The sequence below is a fragment of the Eubalaena glacialis genome, chromosome 16, assembly GCF_028564815.1.
Source record: "Eubalaena glacialis isolate mEubGla1 chromosome 16, mEubGla1.1.hap2.+ XY, whole genome shotgun sequence".
NCBI lineage: Eukaryota > Metazoa > Chordata > Mammalia > Artiodactyla > Balaenidae > Eubalaena > Eubalaena glacialis.
Genome location: NC_083731.1, coordinates 84937509 through 84957666, shown reverse-complemented (window position 1 = coordinate 84957666; position 20158 = coordinate 84937509). Strand labels below are relative to the sequence as shown.

General features: G+C 39.8%; 1 protein-coding gene across 7 annotated transcripts in view; it reads left to right on the top strand.

Moving 5' to 3' along the window:
* Nucleotides 1-7168: 7168 nt before the first annotated feature.
* PAN3 (poly(A) specific ribonuclease subunit PAN3) overlaps nucleotides 7169-20158 on the top strand; it is a 116309-nt gene continuing 103319 nt past the window's right edge. For 6 of the 7 annotated variants that reach the window (XM_061170567.1, XM_061170566.1, XM_061170565.1 and 3 more), the window contains exons 1-3: nucleotides 7169-8053; nucleotides 18993-19114; nucleotides 19907-19973. In XM_061170567.1, the coding sequence (XP_061026550.1) occupies nucleotides 7624-8053; nucleotides 18993-19114; nucleotides 19907-19973 (619 nt within the window). In that variant the 5' untranslated portion in view covers nucleotides 7169-7623. Of the gene's footprint in view, nucleotides 8054-8440; nucleotides 8466-18992; nucleotides 19115-19906; nucleotides 19974-20158 lie in introns of those variants that run through there. The other variant, XM_061170569.1, reaches the window with a different exon arrangement.

Sequence of the window (20158 nt, the reverse complement as noted above, 5' to 3'; positions counted from 1 at the left end):
AAAAATAAGACTCTTAGACAATTTTTAAAAAGCAAAGATGACTATATAATCAAATCAATACTTTCCTTTTAGAATACTTATTATAGTTATGTGGGAAGATTACACATTTACATTCTAATAATGCTGCCATTGTTTTTATGAAATTATTTTCAGCATCAGCTTTTGAACCACACAAGAACATTGGCTTTATTTATATTGACATCATTATCTTTAATCACAAATGACATGGCTTGGCTCAGTAATTTTTATTATTTCCCATTACTGGCTCTGATAACTTTGGGTCATTTCCAAAAATCAAATCTTCCCTTGAAAATGAAGAATTGCTACTATGAGGATATTTTTAGAAATTTGATTAGAGTGCTTAAGTAAATCTCAAGAACACATTATAATGTAGAGTAAGCCTAGTTTTTGCCAAGGTGACTACCTGGAAAGTAATACTCATTTAGATTATCAGGTGAAAGAGAAAAAAAAAATCTCATTGTTTCATCATACTTCCCACTTCTTCCATCTAGAACCAGAAAAATTGCTGAATTTGTGAACATTAGTGCTAGAGTACACAGAATCTTGGAAGTTACTCTCCCTCCCTCCCTATTAGTATGCAATTATGGGTTTCAAAATCCTGGACTTGCTTGAGGGATACTTGAACAGAGAATCTAAGGAAATGAAATATGGATTTGATGCATTTCAATGAAGGATGAGGAGGAAATATATTTAATCCTGAGGTGGGATGAAGATAACGGTAAGAACATCCAGAATGAGAGGATACAAACTCGAATGAGATGCTTGCAGTTCAGGAGAAAGATCACAGAACAGAGGAGTTCAAAGAGCCTAAGCTGACTTACTTTGGGGCAAGTCATAGAACTTTATAGCTCTTTTCAAATTCTCAGAATCCCAGTATTAACATAACATCCTCATTTTAACTGTTTCACAGGATTTTTGGGAGAAGTGAAAAACATGCCTGGTTGCTTTTGTAGGCTGTGAAACACTGTGGAATTGGAGGCATCATTATAGTACTTGCCAATATCGTCATCATGTAAGTAAAGGGATGCATGAGAGAGTGCTAAAAGAAGTAATATTAAAGGTAATAAAAGTTGTCAGAAATAGAATCCCTTCTATGCAGAAAGGTGGTTAAAATTACTTTGCAAATAAAAATTTTGTTTACTCAGTGGCAGAGAGATTATTTTCACCATGAGGTTCTCATTGTATCATTCAAGTCTCAGGACAGCCCCATAAAGTAGGGATTATTTCCATTTTAAGAATTAGGAAACTGAAGCTAAGCGAGGTTAAGAGATTTGCTAAAAGCCACGTGGGTATAATGTAGTAAGGACCAGGTTGCAAACCAGTCATTTTAATTCCAAATCCAGTATACCTTTTTGTCTCATTAACATTACATTTTGTGTTCGCAACACAAGCTAAAATCTCAGAGGATATTCCATGCATGTCTTGAATTATAATAAATGAATTACTTGAAATGTATTCCACAAGTATTTCTGCAAGTCCTACCATGCAGGCGGCACTGAATGGCAGAGGCAGGAGAAAAAACAAGAGAAAGGGGTGACTGAAAGCCAAGAGAGAGAGGAGTGCTGCGAAAAGGGTTAACGCTGCTGAATATTCTAGAGGAAATATAAAATAGCTGAAAAGTACATAATAAATCTGCTAATACCAGCGGTGGCTCTGGTAAAAAACAAAAATATTTTAACATAGCAAGGGCAAATGTCAGATTAATCTCAATTAAGAGATGAATGGATGATTCAAGTATTAAATTGCCTGTGAAGAGAAGTTAGAGCAAAAGAAGGAGCCCAATGGGAATTTAAAAAATAAAATTTTAATTACATAAGCAGGCATACATTCTTCTTGTAAAATCTGGAACACTACAGATAAAGCTAAAGTCCCCTTTGATCACTACTCCCAATCCCCATCCTGTTAGCAATTTAATGTTTATCTTTCCAGCTCTTTCTGTACACATTTATACACATCCTTATAGGATATAATGATTTTTACATAAAAGGTGCTATAGTCCACATATTTACCCGCGTCATGCCTTTTTTCATTCAACAATAGGTCTTAGGGAATAATGGTGCATATAGAACCATTTATGAACATTTAGGTCATTTCCAATTTCACTGCTATCAACAACGCCTCAAATGAGCATTGCATGTATGCCTCCTTGGGCACACCAGTGCTTCTCTAGGGGAGATACCAAGAGTGGCATTGTTGGGCCGGAGGGTATGGATATTCAAAAATTGTATAGATATTGCCAAATTGCCCTCCAATGTGGCTGTGTCAGTTAGCCCTCTTACCAGCAGTGTTTGTTTCTGAGACTTTTAAATCAAGGACAAAAACATTACTGTTTCTGATTACAAGAGGTTCACAATATGAAAGAATAAATGCCTTAAAAAGTATTTCAATGTACATATTCGCATCCTAAGAGGGTCAAGAGAGAGAAGACCCTGGATGGAGAACGACTAGATCCCTGAGGAAATGCTAGGGCAGGAGCAGAGCATGCGTGAAAGGGTTAGTCCTGGATGGAAGAAGGGCCCCTGTTCTGATGAGTTTTGCCGGTGTCTCCTTTCTATGGCTGTACGCAACAGAAAGCAAGGTACAAGGGTTGCGATGGGGGACTGAAGAAGGTGGACGAATTTTAAAATATAGGGAAAATGAGAAAGCAGGTGACTAGGACAATGTTTCTCAAAGAAAAATGGTTCTGAAAAAGTGGTAAAAATTTTTCATAAATTCTGCGTATTAAATCCTGCTTTTATATGGATCTTCTGAAAAGTTTTTTGAGGTGCAAGTTTCTTTGATTTATGGACACGATGCTGAGATTCAATCACTACATGAAATTCCCGGCTGTGAAAACAAAATAAAAAAACCCAAAGGGCTGTTTTTTCAACCAGCCCTGGGGAAGCTACGGGATAGTCAGATGCCGGTTTCAGAAAGTTTCACCATTCTTTCCACCCTCTGTTCCTCTCTTTCCTCCAGAAGGAAGCTGATCCTAGTGATTTCAGCCCACGCATTAAACAGGAAACAATAAAAAGTGTATAGAATTTATATTTTCCTAAAGGGAACTTAGAAACTGCTGCTACATGTTACGTACAAAACTGATTTATGCCACATGAACAGAAAATCACAAGTTCGGTTTTGGTACTTTTTGTTCCTCTTTGTATTCAGTTGTATAGTAGTTCCAAATTCAAAACGAGAAGAAAAGCTCGTTTTCTAAGCAATAAATGTTCTATTTTAAAAACGTCAGGTTGCCGGTCCAAAAAGAAAAAAAAAAGAAATCCTGCTTTTCGATAATTACAACATATCAACGTATTAAAGGCTCTGAAAAAGACTTCAAGTTGTTTGAGTTTCCCAAACTTTCTCAATAACAGAACTTTTTCCTTTGTGTAATATCAATTAACATGCTGTTAAACCAGTCTTCCATGAAATATATTTTGAAAAACACCGGACTAGTGAAAATTTAAAGAAACGGCCGACAACAAATGTCCAGCTTGTCTTCACAAAATTAATTTATTGAAAACAAAATGAAACCAAAAATACAGAGAACAATTTAACAAACAACCATGTACTCACTCCTTAGAAGTAAAAGGTTATGATTAAATTACAATAAAGTTTATTTATTTATTTATTTTTGGCTGCGTTGGGTCTTTGTTGCTGCGCGCGGGCTTTCTCTAGTTGCGGCGAGCAGGCGCTACTCTTCATTGTGGTTTGCGGGCTTCTCATCGTGGTGGCTTCTCTTGTTGCGAAGCACGGGCTCTCGGCGCGTGGGCTTCAGTAGTTGTGGCTCGCAGGCTCTAGAGCGCAGGCTCAGTAGTTGTGGCTCGCAGGCTCTAGAGCACAGGCTCAGTAGTTGTGGTGCACGGGCTTAGTTGCTCTGCAGCACGTGGGATCTTCCTGGACCAGGGCTCGAACCCGTGTCCCCTGCATTGGCAGGCGGACTCTTAACCACTGCACCACCAGGGAAGCCCCTGCAATAAAGTTTTAATGCTTTTCTATTATGGAAATAATATATGTTCATGATACAGATTTGGGAAGTAGAGGAAAGATAGGAAGAACCTACTCTGTCATCTTGTCATCTTAGCAAAACCACTGTTAATGTTTGAGACAGTTACTTTAATCTTTATTTCTATTAGGCTTTTTATTGTTTACATCATTACAATAAAACAGCACATACAATTTTATATCATGTTAAATACTTACACTACATCATAAGCACTGTTGCACAGTTCATGGCTTTTTAATGGCTGCATAATATTCTCTGTGGATAGTGCACTGTTTAACCATTCCCTTTGGTTTTGGAATTTAGGTTGTTTGCAACTTTTCTTTTTTGGCTTTCACAAGTCATACTGTAACAAGTACATTGTAGCATAAAACTTGTTATTTATAGTTACCTTCTAGGATTTATTTGCCAAGTAGAACAAGAATAGTTCAAAGGTGATGTACATTCTAAAGGCTTCTGAAAAAACACTGCTAACTTGCTTTGAGGATGCAGGGTGGGGGGAGGTGGCTGAGGTGGTATTATCAGTGCTGTATTAAAGAGCCTGTTTGCTCTGTTTTCCCCAATTTATTTTAGGTTTCATTTTGTCAGCACTGCTCCGTTTTTTCCGCTGATAGAGATTTACAAATCCTAATCTGTCCCTTACCACATTATCTATCTCCACTGGTTTTGCAACAACACATTGCAGATCTGCTAAATATGCTATATATTTCTTCATCTAGGCAGTAGAAAACATTTTTTTCATTAAAAATAGGTTAAGGACAGAGTTCAAAGCAGGACAGTAAAGACCATGCCGACATGCGTCAACTTATTAATACTCTTTGGATATTGTTCAAGGAGCTCCAAAGCCAGCTTTATCAACATTTTGATTGACTAATCAAAGAGCACTAAAGTCACCTAACTATAGTAGGATCTTAGCCTACTTTTCTCCATCTTGTTCACAGGGATTTAATAGAAAAACTTTGTCAAATGTGGTACTGAAGGATGATTTATTTTATCTTCGGCATTTCTCTCATGATTCTGGTAACTCTTGAGGACGAAGGCTGTATCTTACACATTTCTTATAGCAGAGCCTAGCACAGAACTTGCTTGGTACATAATACACAGTAGATTTTCAATAAAGGTTTGCTGGAATGATATGCTTAATTTGGCGTGAACTTAATGAATCTGTTGTCTCACCACAGACACTACTTTCCTTTCCAAGTCATCCAGAGACACATATGCTTATTTTAGAAATGGTAAAATGCGTAATGGAAAGAGCACATGTTTTGTGATTAGTAGGCCTGAGTTCAAGTCCTGACTTTGCAAGGATAAGCTGGTAACTCTGTGTAACTCTAGGCCTTAAGTTTGTTGATCTATAAAATGGTGATAACCCATCTTCTTTACTTTCCTCATAGGGTTCTTATGAGAATCAAAAGGGACATCTGATCATGTTATTAGTTGACTTTTTAAAACCTTGTGATAACTTTCTATTGCCCTCAAGAAAAAGTTTAATCCTTTAACATGCCTTTCAAGGATTTTGTGATATGGTCCTCCACTGTCACCATTCTAACAATCTAAGCTCTTTTTCACCTCAAGGCCTTTTGCACAAGCTGTCTGCTTTGCCTGGAAGGCTCTTTCCTGCACTCTTACACGCTGACTACTAGTAGCAGCAACACTACTAATAGTGATAGCTACAACCTACTGAATCCTTACTAAGCATGGGATACTTTATATGCATTATTAGTTTCTACTTTACCAAGTAGGTAGTATTCTTACCTGGCTTACAGATAAGGCACAGAGAAGTGAAGCAACTTACCCAGAGTAACACAGCTCTTAAGTGTCGCCACTGGGTTACAAACTCAGATCTGTCTGAATTCAAAGCAGATGTTCTCAAGTCCTGCTATTAAGCTATCAGCTTCCTCCAGGAAGCCAACATCTTTAATATCCTCTAATAGCTAGTGTGACAAGGTTAGCACCTAAGACACTCATTTGTGATCGCCTGTGTACCATGTGTCTCCCCAAGGAGAGAATAAACAAGCCATCTGAACTCAGACAAGACTGCATTTTGTTTACTTTTGCTTCCCCAGCTCCGAGCTCAGTTCCTGGTACACGTGACGGGCATTAATAAACATCTGTTGAATAAATATACATGTGAAAATATTTTTAAACAGAAAGACACAATACAATGTTATTACTACTTCGAATTTAGCTAAGGAACGTCACCAGGCTTACCCGTTTGTGGTCTATGGAATCCACTTTCCCCCCTTCTGCAGTGTGGTACACTTGCTTCTATCCGTTCTTCTGTGACCTCTTCTGTTTGCCACAATTCCTCAAATTCTGCCAACAAACACCCCCCCTTCCAACTGCCTACTGAGAAAACCTTTCGCAGAGGAGAAAAACTAGAACGTTAAAGTTATTTTCCCTTCATAGCAACTCCTTAAAATTCCTGAAAACTTTTTTTTTTTTTTTTTAGATAAACACAGCGGAGCATAACATCAGTGATCGGTGAGGGAAAAAAACTATCTTTTAAAAATGAATTTCGAGTCAAGACCAGGCCGATTGGAGAAAAGAAACCCAGCGCGGTTTTAAAGGAAACCTTCTGGTGCTGCCTAGGCAGCGGTGTCCCCAGGTGGCATCTCATTGTTCATAATATTTTACTGGAGGCTTTCAGTAATATAAATAGAGAAAACAGGTGCTGCACTCGGCTGGGGGATTGCCTAAATCAACCTCCTCAGGTTCGATTTTTGGAATAAAAGGCCCAGGAGTTTTTAGGCAATCAGTCCTGTAGTTCTCATCACCCTCAGCGGGAAGGAAAAAGAGGAGGGAGGGGAAAAAGCGAGGGTGCGGAAGCGTGGCGAACAGACGGAGCTACTCTCCCAGCAGAGCAAGGGCTTGGGCCTCGGCCCCAGGTGCGGCCCCTCAAAATGACAATCACATTCTGTAAATTTCGTCGTTTCAATTAAAAAATGACGCCTGGCTTTATAAGTAAGATGATATACGAAAAATGGAAGGCATTCGCCTCGTGAGAACTTCCCCAGCCGGCTCGGCGTCGGGGAGCGCCGCCGCTGTCCGCCCGTCCAACCGCCGCCGGCTCGCGAATGCCCAGGGGGCCCGACGCCAGGCCAGGCTTGCCCTCGCGCTCCCGCTACCCACAAGCCCCTGCGCCTCGACGCGCAGGCGCACCGGCGACGGCCGTCTCAGGAAGAGGAAAATGGAATAAACAACTCGGAGGAACCAGAGCGCGAGAGAGCCAGTGGAGGCAGAATTTAAAAATAAACCGGCCCCTCCGCCCTCCCCGCCCGTTCGCCGCCGCCGCTCCCCCTCCCCGAGCCCGCGCCCTCGAAGTCCCCGTCCGGGCCCGCGCGCCCACCCCGTCATCCCGCGCGGCCCCTTTAAGAAAAGAGAACGAGAGAGTGAGTGAGAGAGAATCCCAACTCTCCCCCTCCCCTCTCCTCCTTCCTACCCCCTCCTCCCTCCCCTCCCCCCCCCCTCCCCGGGCGGCTCCGGCTCCCGCAGCGGGACAGACCCACCCGCCCAGGCTTTTCTCCGGCACCGGCAGCGTCTTCTTTCCCTCCCCGGTCTATGGTGGCGGCGGCGGCGGTGGCTCCTCGGGCGGCAGCGGAAGACGAGGCTGCAGCGTTGCCATGAACAGTGGCGGCGGCCTCCCGCCCCCCTCGGCCGCCGCCTCCTCTTCCTCCTCCTCGCTGGCGGCGGCAGTGGCGGTGGTGGCCCCGCCTGGGGTCGGGGGTGTCCCCGGCGGGGCGGCGGCGGGAGTGAAGCTGAAGTACTGCCGCTACTACGCCAAGGATAAGACTTGCTTCTACGGGGAGGAGTGTCAGTTCCTGCATGAGGACCCGGCCGCCGGAGCTGCCCCGGGCCTCGGCCTCCATAGCAACAGCGTCCCCCTGGCTCTGGCGGGCGCGCCCGTGGCCGGCTTTCCGCCCGGAGCGGTCCCGGGCGGGGGAGCCGGGCCGCCCCCGGGGCCCAAAAAGCCGGACCTTGGGGGCCCGGGGGCAGGAGCCGCGGCCGGTGGAGGAGGCGGCAGCGGGGTCCTCGACGGACCGCGGCTGGCAAGTGAGTGTGGTCCGGGCTAGGAGGGCGGCCTCGGCCTCGGGACGGCGGCGGAGGGAAGGCCCGGGGCTGGACGAGGCCCTGCGACCGAGCCCGGCCCGCGGGTCCCCCCCTTCGCCTCCCTCGGCGCTCTGAGAGGCCTAGGCCAGGCCCGAGCCCTCCTTCCGTCTTCCTGCTTCCCCTCCCCACAGCCTTCGGCGAGCCCGGGAGCGAGGGGAGGCTGGCTTCCTGGGAACGTGGGTGGTGGACTGGGGTGGTGGAGTGGGGGCGGGGAGGAAGGGGGATGGGCTGTGGCGTGCGGTGTGCGGGAAAGGGGGTGTCGTTTCCGGGGGGTGTGGAAAGGGGCTGGGTTTGCAGGCACACGTGTTCTGCGTGCCCGTGTGGAGTGGAGTCGGCCGAGGGTTGAGGTCGCCGGGTGGGTGTGTGTGGGTCCGGGGCGGGAGGGGAGGGCGGGCTCTGAGGCTTCGTGCAGTGGGTTGAAAGAGCCGAAAAAGTTTGTGCAAGGTTTCTGGGAGAAAGGTCTTCCAGGCAGGAAATGCTTTCTAAGGATGAAGAGCGAACGGACAGCCGCGTTTATCGTGCTGAGGTTGAGTCGGGAGTTGCGAGTAGGGATTTCACAGGACTTGCATTTCAGCATGGTTTTCCTGAAAGCTGGCAGAAGTTTGCAGGGTGTCAGTAGGGATCTCTTTTTCTACTGCTTTGTACCAAGCGAACCCTTAGCGTGGAGCCTTGAAAGTGTGTCATGTGCAGCGCACCTTTGTGTGCGACTGAGCACTTGAATGCGGATATCTTAGGACTGTTTGCATTGTTTTTACTTTCTCTCATTATGTGTTGCCTTGCAACTTTTGAGTCGTTAGTGAGTGGAGTTTGAAGTTCTAATAAGTGTGAGTGTAATTTGTTTTACAGAATGTTGCCCTTAAGGGAAAAGTAGAGGTGTCAGATTTTCCTTTTTTGTTTTTGAGTTTGTTGAGCATTTCTAAACCAAATGGGAAAGTCCTACTTTCTTGGGAATTCTAAACTGATTTTAGATCTGAAAATCATTTGATAGGCAACTTAACTTGAATGTCAGAACATTGGTGTCTTTTCTTTTTTTTTTTTTAAACTGTAAACGGACTTATGTACTTGACTTGATGCTTTAGCACTTACTTGCTCTATGAGGACTATGTGTCTTCCCAGAGATGTGTGTGTGTGTGTGTGTGTGTGTTAAAGATTGTTTCTTTTGCTGCAATAGGCTTTACTTTAGTGCAGATATATTTGGTGAGGGTGATATGCTAAGATTAATTTGTAACTTAAAATGTCTTGTCAAAATGGTTACTTGATTGGTGGAATTTTATCACTTTGGAGCAGCAGCTTTGCATTTTCAAGGTAAACTTGCTGTATGTTTTGAGTTACGGCTCAAATTAATTCGAGTTATGTTTGATTAGTAAGCAATGAAACTGAACAGTATTTGTTACCTACAGGAAGAGACACTTTCAAAAATGCAGGTATTTGATTTAATATGTGATATTTCTAGGATTTTCCGATACACAGAGGTAGTAGATTTGGGACAGGAAAGTTAGGACAGGCTGTAAACAGGTTGAAACAGGAAGGTGGAGGAGAAACACTAGCGGTGACTCAAAGGTGGGGATCATTTCGTATCTCAGGAACAGAAAGTAATTGGGATGTAGGGTCTTGAGAGGACAGACACTGCTAAGAAGGCATTTTAAAATTAACGTTTAGTCATTTAACAGTTATTTGATTAAGTAGCTGCATTATGTAGTTGGATTCTGTAGGGCTTGCTTTAACTTAACTGGGTGAAGCCTAAGGCTCCTCTTTTCTGCTGTAGGCTTCTTGGTAACGCTCAGTGGTGCAGGTTGTGAGTCCTTTTGGATGAGATAAAATTGCCTCTTATCAATGAGTGGCAAGTCAAGTTGTTCAGGAATCAGGGAAGAGGATTGTGTCGGTGATTTAATGGCTGCTTTGAATTTTTACACTTTATTGTTTAATTTTTAGTCTACTTTCTACATTTGACTGTGTTCTTATACTGTATCTTTTGAGACACTTGTTAATTAAGTGTATGAGGCAGTTAAAATAGACAACACACTCTAAGAGGTGTTGCTATAAGGAGAAATTTAAATTTTGTTAGTCGCTGACCTGATCATGTAGAGTCACTGACACAATTTTATTTTGCTTTTATTGTTTTCTTTGCTGTTCTTTAAATGTAAGAATGTAGAGTATTTCTTTAGCTGAGAGGTCAAACAGATCTGCTCTGATAAGCTGGGTCTGCCTGCAGAAATACTTTGGGCTCCTTGGGTATCTTGTGTGTGGGTGTGTTTTAAAAGTTTTTTTTTTTAATTGAAGTATACATACCTAGGGAAGAGTATACAAATCATAAGTTTTGGAATTCTCACAAGATGAACACATAGCGTATAACAGTACCTGGATCAAGAAATAGAACATAATCAGTACCTTCCAGAAGTTTTGCTCTTCTTGCCCTTTGCCAGTCACTACCCTTTCCCAGAGGTAACTACTGATTTCAGGCACTACCTTATAACATTGTAGATTCATTTTTCATGCTTTTTTGAGCTTTATAGGAATGGCATCAGGTAGTATGTACTCTTTTTGTGGGCTTCTTTCTTTCAGCATATTTGTAAGATCCTTTCGTTATATAGCAACAGCCTCTTAGTCTCATTCTTGTGTAGTGTTACATTGTATGAATATACCACATTTTATTTTCTCATTTTACTGTTAGTGGGCAATGGAATGTTGCCAATTTTTGTCTCATTAAGAAGAGCACTGTTTTGAACACCCTTGAACATGTTTTTTGGTTCAAGTCTACCAATTTATGTTGAATTACGTGGGAGTGGAATTGCAGACTTGTAATAGGGCATGCAGATGTTCAGCTTTAAGTACATGACTTCAGTTTTCTGAAGTGATTGTACCACATTTACATTCCCTCTAGAAGAGTAGGAGAGTTCCAGTTGCTTCACATTCTCCCCAACACTTGGTGTTCCATCTTATAATTTTAGGCATTTTGGTGGCAAATCTTTTAATTTGCATGTGTGTGGATTGTAATTGAATTAGTTGACAACATTTAAAAAATCAGAAGGTTTAACATTGAAATACAGATTTCTGGCTTCCTTTGAAGGGCGGCTCTTTTGTATATTGGAGTTAGGTCTGTGGTGGGGCCCGACTCTCCATTTTGCCTTATACTGACTGGGTGACTTTTCTATGCCTGGCTCCTCTTGGCATTTGAGTTTTTGACCCTTGCTTTAGCACTTCACATTTGCAGAATTGTTTTGTTAGTGTTTCACATTCTGTTAAAACTTTAGAGGTACCTGCAAGAAGAAAATTTTATCCTTATTTTGCAAGCATTGGAAAACTGAAGCAGAAAGGCTTTTTCTTCTCTGTATACTTAGTTGCAGTGGTGTTTCAATCTTGTAAAGGAAGTATACTTTCTTTTGCTTACTTTTTATCTATACAGAGTAGTACATTTTCTCACTTCCAGCTCTTCTGTTGATGTGGCAGTGTGGTAGTAAACATGTTCTGGCATTCAGGATTGTTTGGGAAATAACAGTTTATTTTTTTAAAAAAGCATTTACTTTAAGTTTTTGACATTTCTTATTTCTTTTGGACTTGGGATCTTTGAAGGCTTAAATGTGGTTTGATTTGGGTTCAACTGAATTACTGATTCTTGACATTTTAAAGATGTAATTCTAATATTTTCAACCAGCTAGACTTTTCATCTTCAAGGTGCTCAGTTTTTAGCAGCTAAACTGTTATACCAATATTTGTATTTCATGCACATTACTTAATTTGAAACCCAATAGATTTGTTTATTTTACCATAGTAGACTTATTTTCAGTTCTACTACTTTAGTTAATAATGAAGGCTTTGGCATAAGGCACATCTAAGATGGGCCTGGCTCTGTTATGTACTAGCATTGTGATCTTGGGCAAATTTTTAACTTTTAAGCCTCAGTTTTTCTCATTTAAAAAAATGGAGGTAATAATAATGCCTACTTCAGAGTTGTGATAGGGTCGCACGTGACACTGTCAGTGCATTGCTTGGCACATAGTGAGGTTTCAGGCTTAGTTGCTGCTGTTATTGAATATTACTAGTAGTAAGTCTACAATTAGCCTGTACATTTCCTTACCTCCCAATTTTTGAGAGTATATTTTCAAGACCAGTAAAATAGCTACAGATTATTGAACTGCGGTTGTCTGTCCAAATGAAAGAAAGTAGGGGATAACTTGAAGTTCATATACAAACTTTGGAATGTATGATAACGTGTATGGCAAAACTGTTTTTGTTTTTAGCCAGGATTATACTTTTCATCCCACAAACCCGAATCAGCTGACAGAAAAGTGAGTACTGGGAATTTGCCATTAGGATAGCTGGTATAGATTTAAACATTTTTATTTGACAATACACAAAGTAGACAACAAAGACTACCATTCAGTTCACTCCTTTAATATTGTGCTTGCAGAGTGGCAAGTTTTGATCTGGGTGATAGGAATACAACATTGAATGAAACAAAAGTCTGCCCTAACGGAGGCTACATTCTAGTGGGGAGTACAGACACGTGTATAAGATAAAGTCAGATCTTGAGAAGTTTTATGAGGAGGGCATAGAGCTTTATGAGGAGTACTCAAAGAGGATTGTCCTAAGGTAAGTCTAGGTAAGAGTCACTTAACAAGTAAAAGACTGCTTTGCATGGAAGTGCATTTGAAAGGACTCTGTAAAGAAGATACGTGATTGCCAAAACAAAACAATATCTTCCTATTTTTGCCCTTTTATAGGATTTTTCTGTTTTTAAATTAACTTTCTATTTTGAGATAATTGTAGAGTCACATGCAGTTGTAAGAAATAATACAGAAAGAGCTTTTTGTCCCATCACTGTTTCCCCCAGTGGTAATACCTTTCATAGCTGTAGTACAGTGTCACAACCACATTGATTGATACAATCCACTTACCTTATTCAGATTTTCTGAGTCTTATTTGTACTTGTGTGTGCACACGTGTGTATATTTAGTTCTGTGGAGTGTTATCGTGTGTATGTTTTGTGCCTGCCAACACAGTCAAGACATAGAACAGCTCTGTCACCCTCAAGTGGCCCTTTTGTAACTCTCCCTACCAATTCCTGGCAACCACTAATTTGCTCTGCATTTCTGTAATTTTGTCATTTCAAGAATGTTCTATAGGGCAGGGTGGGGGTGGGATGAACTGGGAGATTGGGATTGACATGTATACACTGATGTGTATAAAGTGGGTGACTAATAAGGACGTGCTGTATAAAAAGTAAATAAAATTAAAAAAAAAAAAGAATGCTCTATAGGGAATTCCCTGGTGGTCCAGTGGTTAGGACTCCGTGCTTCACTGCCGTGGCCCGGGTTCAATCCCTGGTCCCGGAACTAAGATCCCTCAAGCCGTGGCATGGCCAAAAAAAAAAAAAGAATGTTCTATAAATGGAATTATATAGCATGTGATCTTCTGGGATTAGGCTTTTTTTTTTTTTTTTTGAATCAGAATAATTCCCTCAAGATTCAGCCAAGTTGTGTATATCAAGAGTTTTTCTTGCTGAATTTTTCTTTTTTCTTTTTAACTTGGAAAATTTATATCTATCTTTATTTTGGAGCAGCTTTTTTTTTTGTCTGTTTGCTTTTCTATAGGCATATGTGCTTTTGTGTATGAAGGTATGAACATTTACAGCACCTAGAAATATTTTTAAAATCTATTTTAAGGTTGAATTTAATTTATTTAATTTAGTTTTTAAGTTAATAAAAGCCATAAACTTTTTTGTAAAAATTTTCACTGGAACAGCAGTGTATAAAGTCAAAGTAAGCCAATCTCATCTTATTGCCCAGGGTTAATCATCATGAATAGTCTTGTGTATGTGACCTTGATTACTGCTAAGGGGCCTGTCTCCAAATACACTCACATTGGGGGTTAGGGTTTCAATATGTGAATTTTTGGGGGGGGAAACAGGTCCGTAGCATGGGCATGCATACACACACTCAAGTTTTAGAGCAGTATTTCTTACATTTGTTTTTCCATATTAACTATATATTCTGTTTATAAAGTAGTTTATGAGCTGAAACTATACAAAGGAATGTGATAAAATATTTGTTTTATGTACTGTTATCATATAATTGTTAACAAATCAATACCGAAAGTATTTGTGTCTCCTTTCAGTATATAGGAATTATTTCTGGACTGGGGGTCCTGAGATTTTGATATTAATACTCTCTTACAAAGTAACTTTGACCTCAGGCTAGCAGCTTAGTTCATGTGGAAATATATTTCCTTATCTGTAAATAGGAGAAAGGGGTATGGAGTACATGATGTCTAATATTTCTTCAGCTCTAAAATGTTTCTGTGCTTTTCTAAATGTTTATGTTCTAGAAAACGAATTATTTTATGTTCAATCTTTAGAATTCATCCTCTTCCCTTCCCAACAGCTTTTAAAAATCACTGACCTCTCAGCAGCTTAACTTCAGTTTAGGGAAGGACATGCTCATTTATCTTGGCTGAGTTCATTGGCATGTGGATAATAGTCCTCTTCTGATAAAACCTCTTCCTTTTTTGATGTCTTTTTTGGTATCTTGCTTTTTCTTTAAAAAACTAAAGATGTTGTACCTATTTTTCTAAAACGAGTTTTTAATTATATTTTTACTCTTAAAAGTTCCAGCTTTAGAAAACTAGGAACAGTATCTTGCTTTTGGAATTAAAAACGTACTGCATGCACAGGTTAAAAATTTAAATAGCACAAAAGGGTACACAGTGAAAAATAGTCTCTCTTCTTCCTTAATTCCCTGATCCCTCTCCAAAAGACAGTCACTCTTTCCAATTTATTATGTATCTATTCAGAAATATTCTTTGTCTGTACTATGATTCATGTTTATATTTCCCTATCTGTAGCACATACCGACACACATATACACGTGTGCACACACGGAAGCCTAATGCACTTTGAATTTTTTCAGCAAACTGCATATCTTCTAGTTTCTTCCACATCCACACATAAAAATACACCTTACTCTTTTTAGTGGCTGTTTGGATTGTTTACGGTCTTTTACTATTACAGATGATGGCCCTAAGCTGTTATATCTTAATGTATTATGTAAACTTATACATAAATTAACACAAAATATAATGTACACATATGTTAAGGAGCATACAGAGTCTTCAGTAATCTGGTTTAAACTTGTTACATTAAAAAAAAAAACTATGTAGGCAAGTACAGTATGATCTCACTTACATATGGAATCTTAAAAAAACCCCAAACTTGGGGCTTCCCTGGTGGTGCAGTGGTTAAGAATCCGCCTGCCAATGCGGGGACACGGGTTCGAGCCCTGGTCCAGGAAGATCCCACATGCCGCGGAGCAACTAAGCCCGTGTGCCACAACTACTGAGCCTGTGCTCTAGAGCCTGCGAGCCACAACTACTGAGCCCACGTGCCACAACTACTGAAGCCCGCGCGCCTAGAGCCCGTGCTCCGCAACAAGAGAAGCCACTGCAATGAGAAGCCCGCGCACCACAACAAAGAGTAGCCCCCGCTCACCACAACTAGAGAAAGCCTGCATGCAGCAACGAAGACCCAACACAGCCAAAAATAAATAAGTAAATAAAAACAAAAACAAAACCAAAAACCCCAAACTCATAGATACAGTGGAGAACAGATTGGTGGTTGCCAGATGCAGGGGTCCAGGGGGGTAAGTGAAGATAGTCAAGAGGTACAAACTTCCAGGCCTTTTATTCTCATAAAACATTGGAAAGTAGGTGTTGTCATTTCTATTTTACAGAGGAGAAAAAAAAAAGACTTAGGTTAAATATGCTGTCAAAGATCAGTAGTTGGCAACTGGCTGAAACAGACCTTATGGGCAGTTGTATTTGCTAAAAGTTTGTGCTCATTCCACAGTGCAGTACAGAAAAGGATGGTGCGAGTGTCTGCCGAGTGGTCGAGGAGCCCCTGTTTCTTGGGCCTGCATCCACTGTGCTGTCATCTAGTGTCTTTGACTCTCATTGCCTCATCAGAAAAACGGAGGCAATATCATTTGCATGGGGTGTTGTATAGAAGTTGGTTGTGAAAATCTATTGTATCTTTTATCAACTTTTAAAAATACCTACTTTAAAAAAGGGCTTAATTGTAAATAAGTTTTTATGTAAATGTGCTAGTAGAGTAGGGAATACCAGAAAAATATCAGGAGTAGTCCCAAATCTCAGTTTACAGGTAATTTAGATGGGTAGATAGTTCAGAAACAGGTAAGAATTTAAATGTTTAAGTAGTTGAAGACAGCAATAAAAGATCAAAGGAAAAAAATTTTGTCACATGAATGATATAAACAGTATCTGAAGAGGTCAAGTTGTGTGTTAAACACAACTTGGAATAATTGGGGTATACATTCTAGAGATAAGAGAAGAGGAAAATAACATTTATGATTACCTATGAGACAGAGTGTTAGGCATTCCGCATAGGTTACTTCACTTGAGTCCCTCTCACAACCCTGTGAGTGAGATGGGATTGCCTTCTCTTTCAGATGAAGAAATGAAATTTAGAGGGTTTTGCTCAAGGTCATTCAGCTAGTGAGTGGCAAGAGTTGGATTAGAACTGAATGACTAACTTCAAGTATTTTGTTTTTTTTCCATTATACCTGGGTCTTGAAGAACACAGAGTTGGGGTGTGTGTGTGTGTTAGAATTGATGAAGTGTGGACCTTCAAAATACAGTGAGTTTATCATTTTGACTGGAGGAGAGAATTCAATAATGTTAGGATTATTGTAAGACCTTTTTATAGTAGATGTATACTTTGACATTATAATCTTTGATCTTTTGGAAATATCTGAGTAAGGTACTCAGTTTTCTCCCTGATGGATACACAGTTGTCTTAAGTCCATTTATTGAGTAATCCTATTTTTCTCCGATTTTAAAAAGGAGCTTTATCGAAATATAATTTACATGCTATAAAATTTACCCATTGTAAATGTACAATTCAATTACTTTTAGTAAATTTATAGAGCTGTATAACCATCAGGATTTTTACAAGAACTTTTAAGATACTGTTTCATTGTTTTTCATAACTTTTTGTGGAAGTTTGCAGGGTAGATGGTTTGAGGCTCATTTTACAAGTCATGGTATCATCTCTACTTTATAACCATTTTGCCTAAGACATTGTGGCTAGTAAGTGGCAGAAGTGAGTCTCAAACCAGCACTTTCAGGAAATACTAGAATGATAGGTTGAGAACAGATTGTTGAGGACTTTTTAATGTCAGACTAGGAAGGTTGGATTTCATCCCTTGGGATGAGCACTGCCAGCGTCTTGTCTGTGATGTCCTAGTTGGCAGAGGAGAACCACTCAGTCGTTTCAGCTGGGCTTTTTTTTTTTAAAGCGTGGTCTATGGAACTCCAGTCCCTCAGGCTGCTCCCAAACTTAACTACTAATAGCCTGTTGTTGACTGGGAAGCCCCAACCAATAACATAAACAGTCGATTAACATATTTTCTATGTTATATGTATTATATACTGTAGTCTTACAATAAAGTAAGCTAGAGAAAAGAAAAGGCTATTAAGAAAATCATAAGGAAGAGAAAATACATTTTCAGTTCTGTACTGTATTTATCGATATAAGTTTACATTGTATGCTTACAAGGTGAACCACTTTCTGTCTGTACCTACATCACTGTTGCCTTATACGATACAAAGTAAGTGTCATACGTTTTACTAACACTAGACATCAAAAATGAAAAGATAATGTGAAAAATAAATTCATATTTATTTACAGGTATCCTGCACTGATAATGAAGAAGCAGCAGTATGATTGCTTTATGGTAGTTTAGTGTAAGTGATATGGTTGCTTCACAATAGCCTAGCCTATACACTAATAAATGAATCATTGTAAAATTTTTATAGTCATATTCATTATACAGTATTGGAAATGTTACATTTAAAGAAAAACACTTAACCTGTGATGATAGGTTATATCACCTGTAATAGTTTCTCCAATTCGGAGAGAGAGAGGCATACTGTACGGTAATGTAATTCTTTGAAAGCAAATTATAAAACAGTAAGAAAACTAACACGTTAATTTTATATTAAATGTCACTCACCTTATGCCTATGTAAGGATAGAGTGGTATCCACATCTACATATATTTTATGCATTCATGACGTACGATTTCTTCATTTTTTTTTGATATTTATAGGCTACGAGGTTCATCTTTGAGTTTTCCAAATTGTCACAAATCTCCAAAAATTTTTCCAATATATTTATTGAGAAAAGTCTGTGTATAATTGGACCCATGCAGTTCAAACCTGTGTTGTTCAAGGATGAACTATACTTACCAGGAAATAGCATCTAAAACATTGTCCATCACTTTGTTGGTATATGATGGGTTGTCTTAGTAGTTACAATGATTCTGTATTATTCTACCATAAAATCGACAGAAAGCTTTGTCTGAACCCCTCGGCTCTATCCCATTGCTACCACCGTAGAATTGGCTTACTGAATTATGAGTTAATATGAGACTGCTGGTCTGTTTCTTAAGATGTGTTATGAGAAACAGTCCTGAGAAACTTGTCTCTGTTTAGCATATGAAGATTCACAGGAGAAATTGCAGTGGTTTATATTCTCCTGTCCTCTTGCAAAGTTAAAGAAAAAAACTTGATGAGAAAAGTAGAAATGCAAGTGTGGTTTGTTTCTTCATGTTGTGCTTGGTGGCTCTCAGGTAACTAATATAAAATAAATAGCTATCTCTGTGGAAAAAAAAATTTCAACTTGAGCATTGTTTAACAGATTTTTAGAGTTGAGACAGTTTTATTTGGTTCTGCCTTTTGTTATGAACAGGTAAATAAAAACAAGTGTGACAGAGATTTGAGACTTTAAAACTTATTTGGGAACAGAGAAACTACATCAATGTTTTGTGCTTTTAAATAATTTAAATACTTGAATTTTCCTTCTCTTTCAGTTCCTGGAATAGATGGAGGTGCTTTAACTGATACCAGCCTCACAGATTCATATTTCAGCACCAGCTTTATTGGAGTTAATGGATTTGGAAGCCCTGTAGAAACAAAGTATCCCTTGATGCAGGTATTGTTGGTATGAATTTATATGGCACTAAACACTGAAGTTTATTCCGGGGATGGAGACATCTGGAGTCTTCATTTGTTTTCACATTTGTTGAGTGGGAGGTGGGATTTTAGGAGGTGATGAGGTAAGTGGGATATAGGTGAGCCGTCTCTTGTAGGTTTGGAGTCAGGGTGAGCTTTCAAGGGTGGAGTTGGAGAATGTAGAGGATGGATAGAAAGAGACTGGTTTCACTCCTCTGTGTGTTTTGTTGAGTGTGGAATGAGGGCCTTTCAGGATCGTGAGACCATAGAGGCTGTGGAGTGTGTTAAGAAAGTGTGGGGACATATTTAGAGAACAGAGAAGAGCCTCATTTTATAGAATCTGTGAGGTGTATGAAGGATAATATGCGTTGGGAGAGAATAGTAGAGAGTGTTTATTGACTTACAGTCATTCACATCCTCTTGGATGGATACTGGAGGTTATATTTTATGGACAAGGAAACTTAGTAGTTATGTGTCTTGCTCAGGCTAAAAAGTTATGGAAGTGCAATTCAAAATAGTTCTGTGACTTTGGTTTTAAATACCTGGCTATTGAGTAAACTTTTCATTTGATGTGTTATAGACAGTATTTCGAAGTTTCTGCCTAGATGATTGTAATCCAAGCAGCAGCATTTATAGGAAGATTAGAGTGTCACTGATGTGAACGATGGATTGGAGGGGAAGACGCAAAGAGGGTCAGTCTTAACTTAATCGGTTGAATATTCTTAATTCTGTATTCCTCAATGATATTATGTATATATATTTTATGTTTCAGAGAATGACTAATAGTAGCAGCTCCCCAAGCCTTCTAAATGACAGTGCCAAGCCATATGCAGGCCATGGTAAGACTTGGTCCCTTTTTCTCTTACAGATATATGTATTTCTGACTCTAAAAACAATATGTCCATTGTAGAAATTTTGAAAATTACAGATAGATGTAAGGAAGAATATGATCTGTTATCTTCACACTCAGAGATAACTAGTATTAAGATTTGGGTATATGTATACACATACATATACACATAAT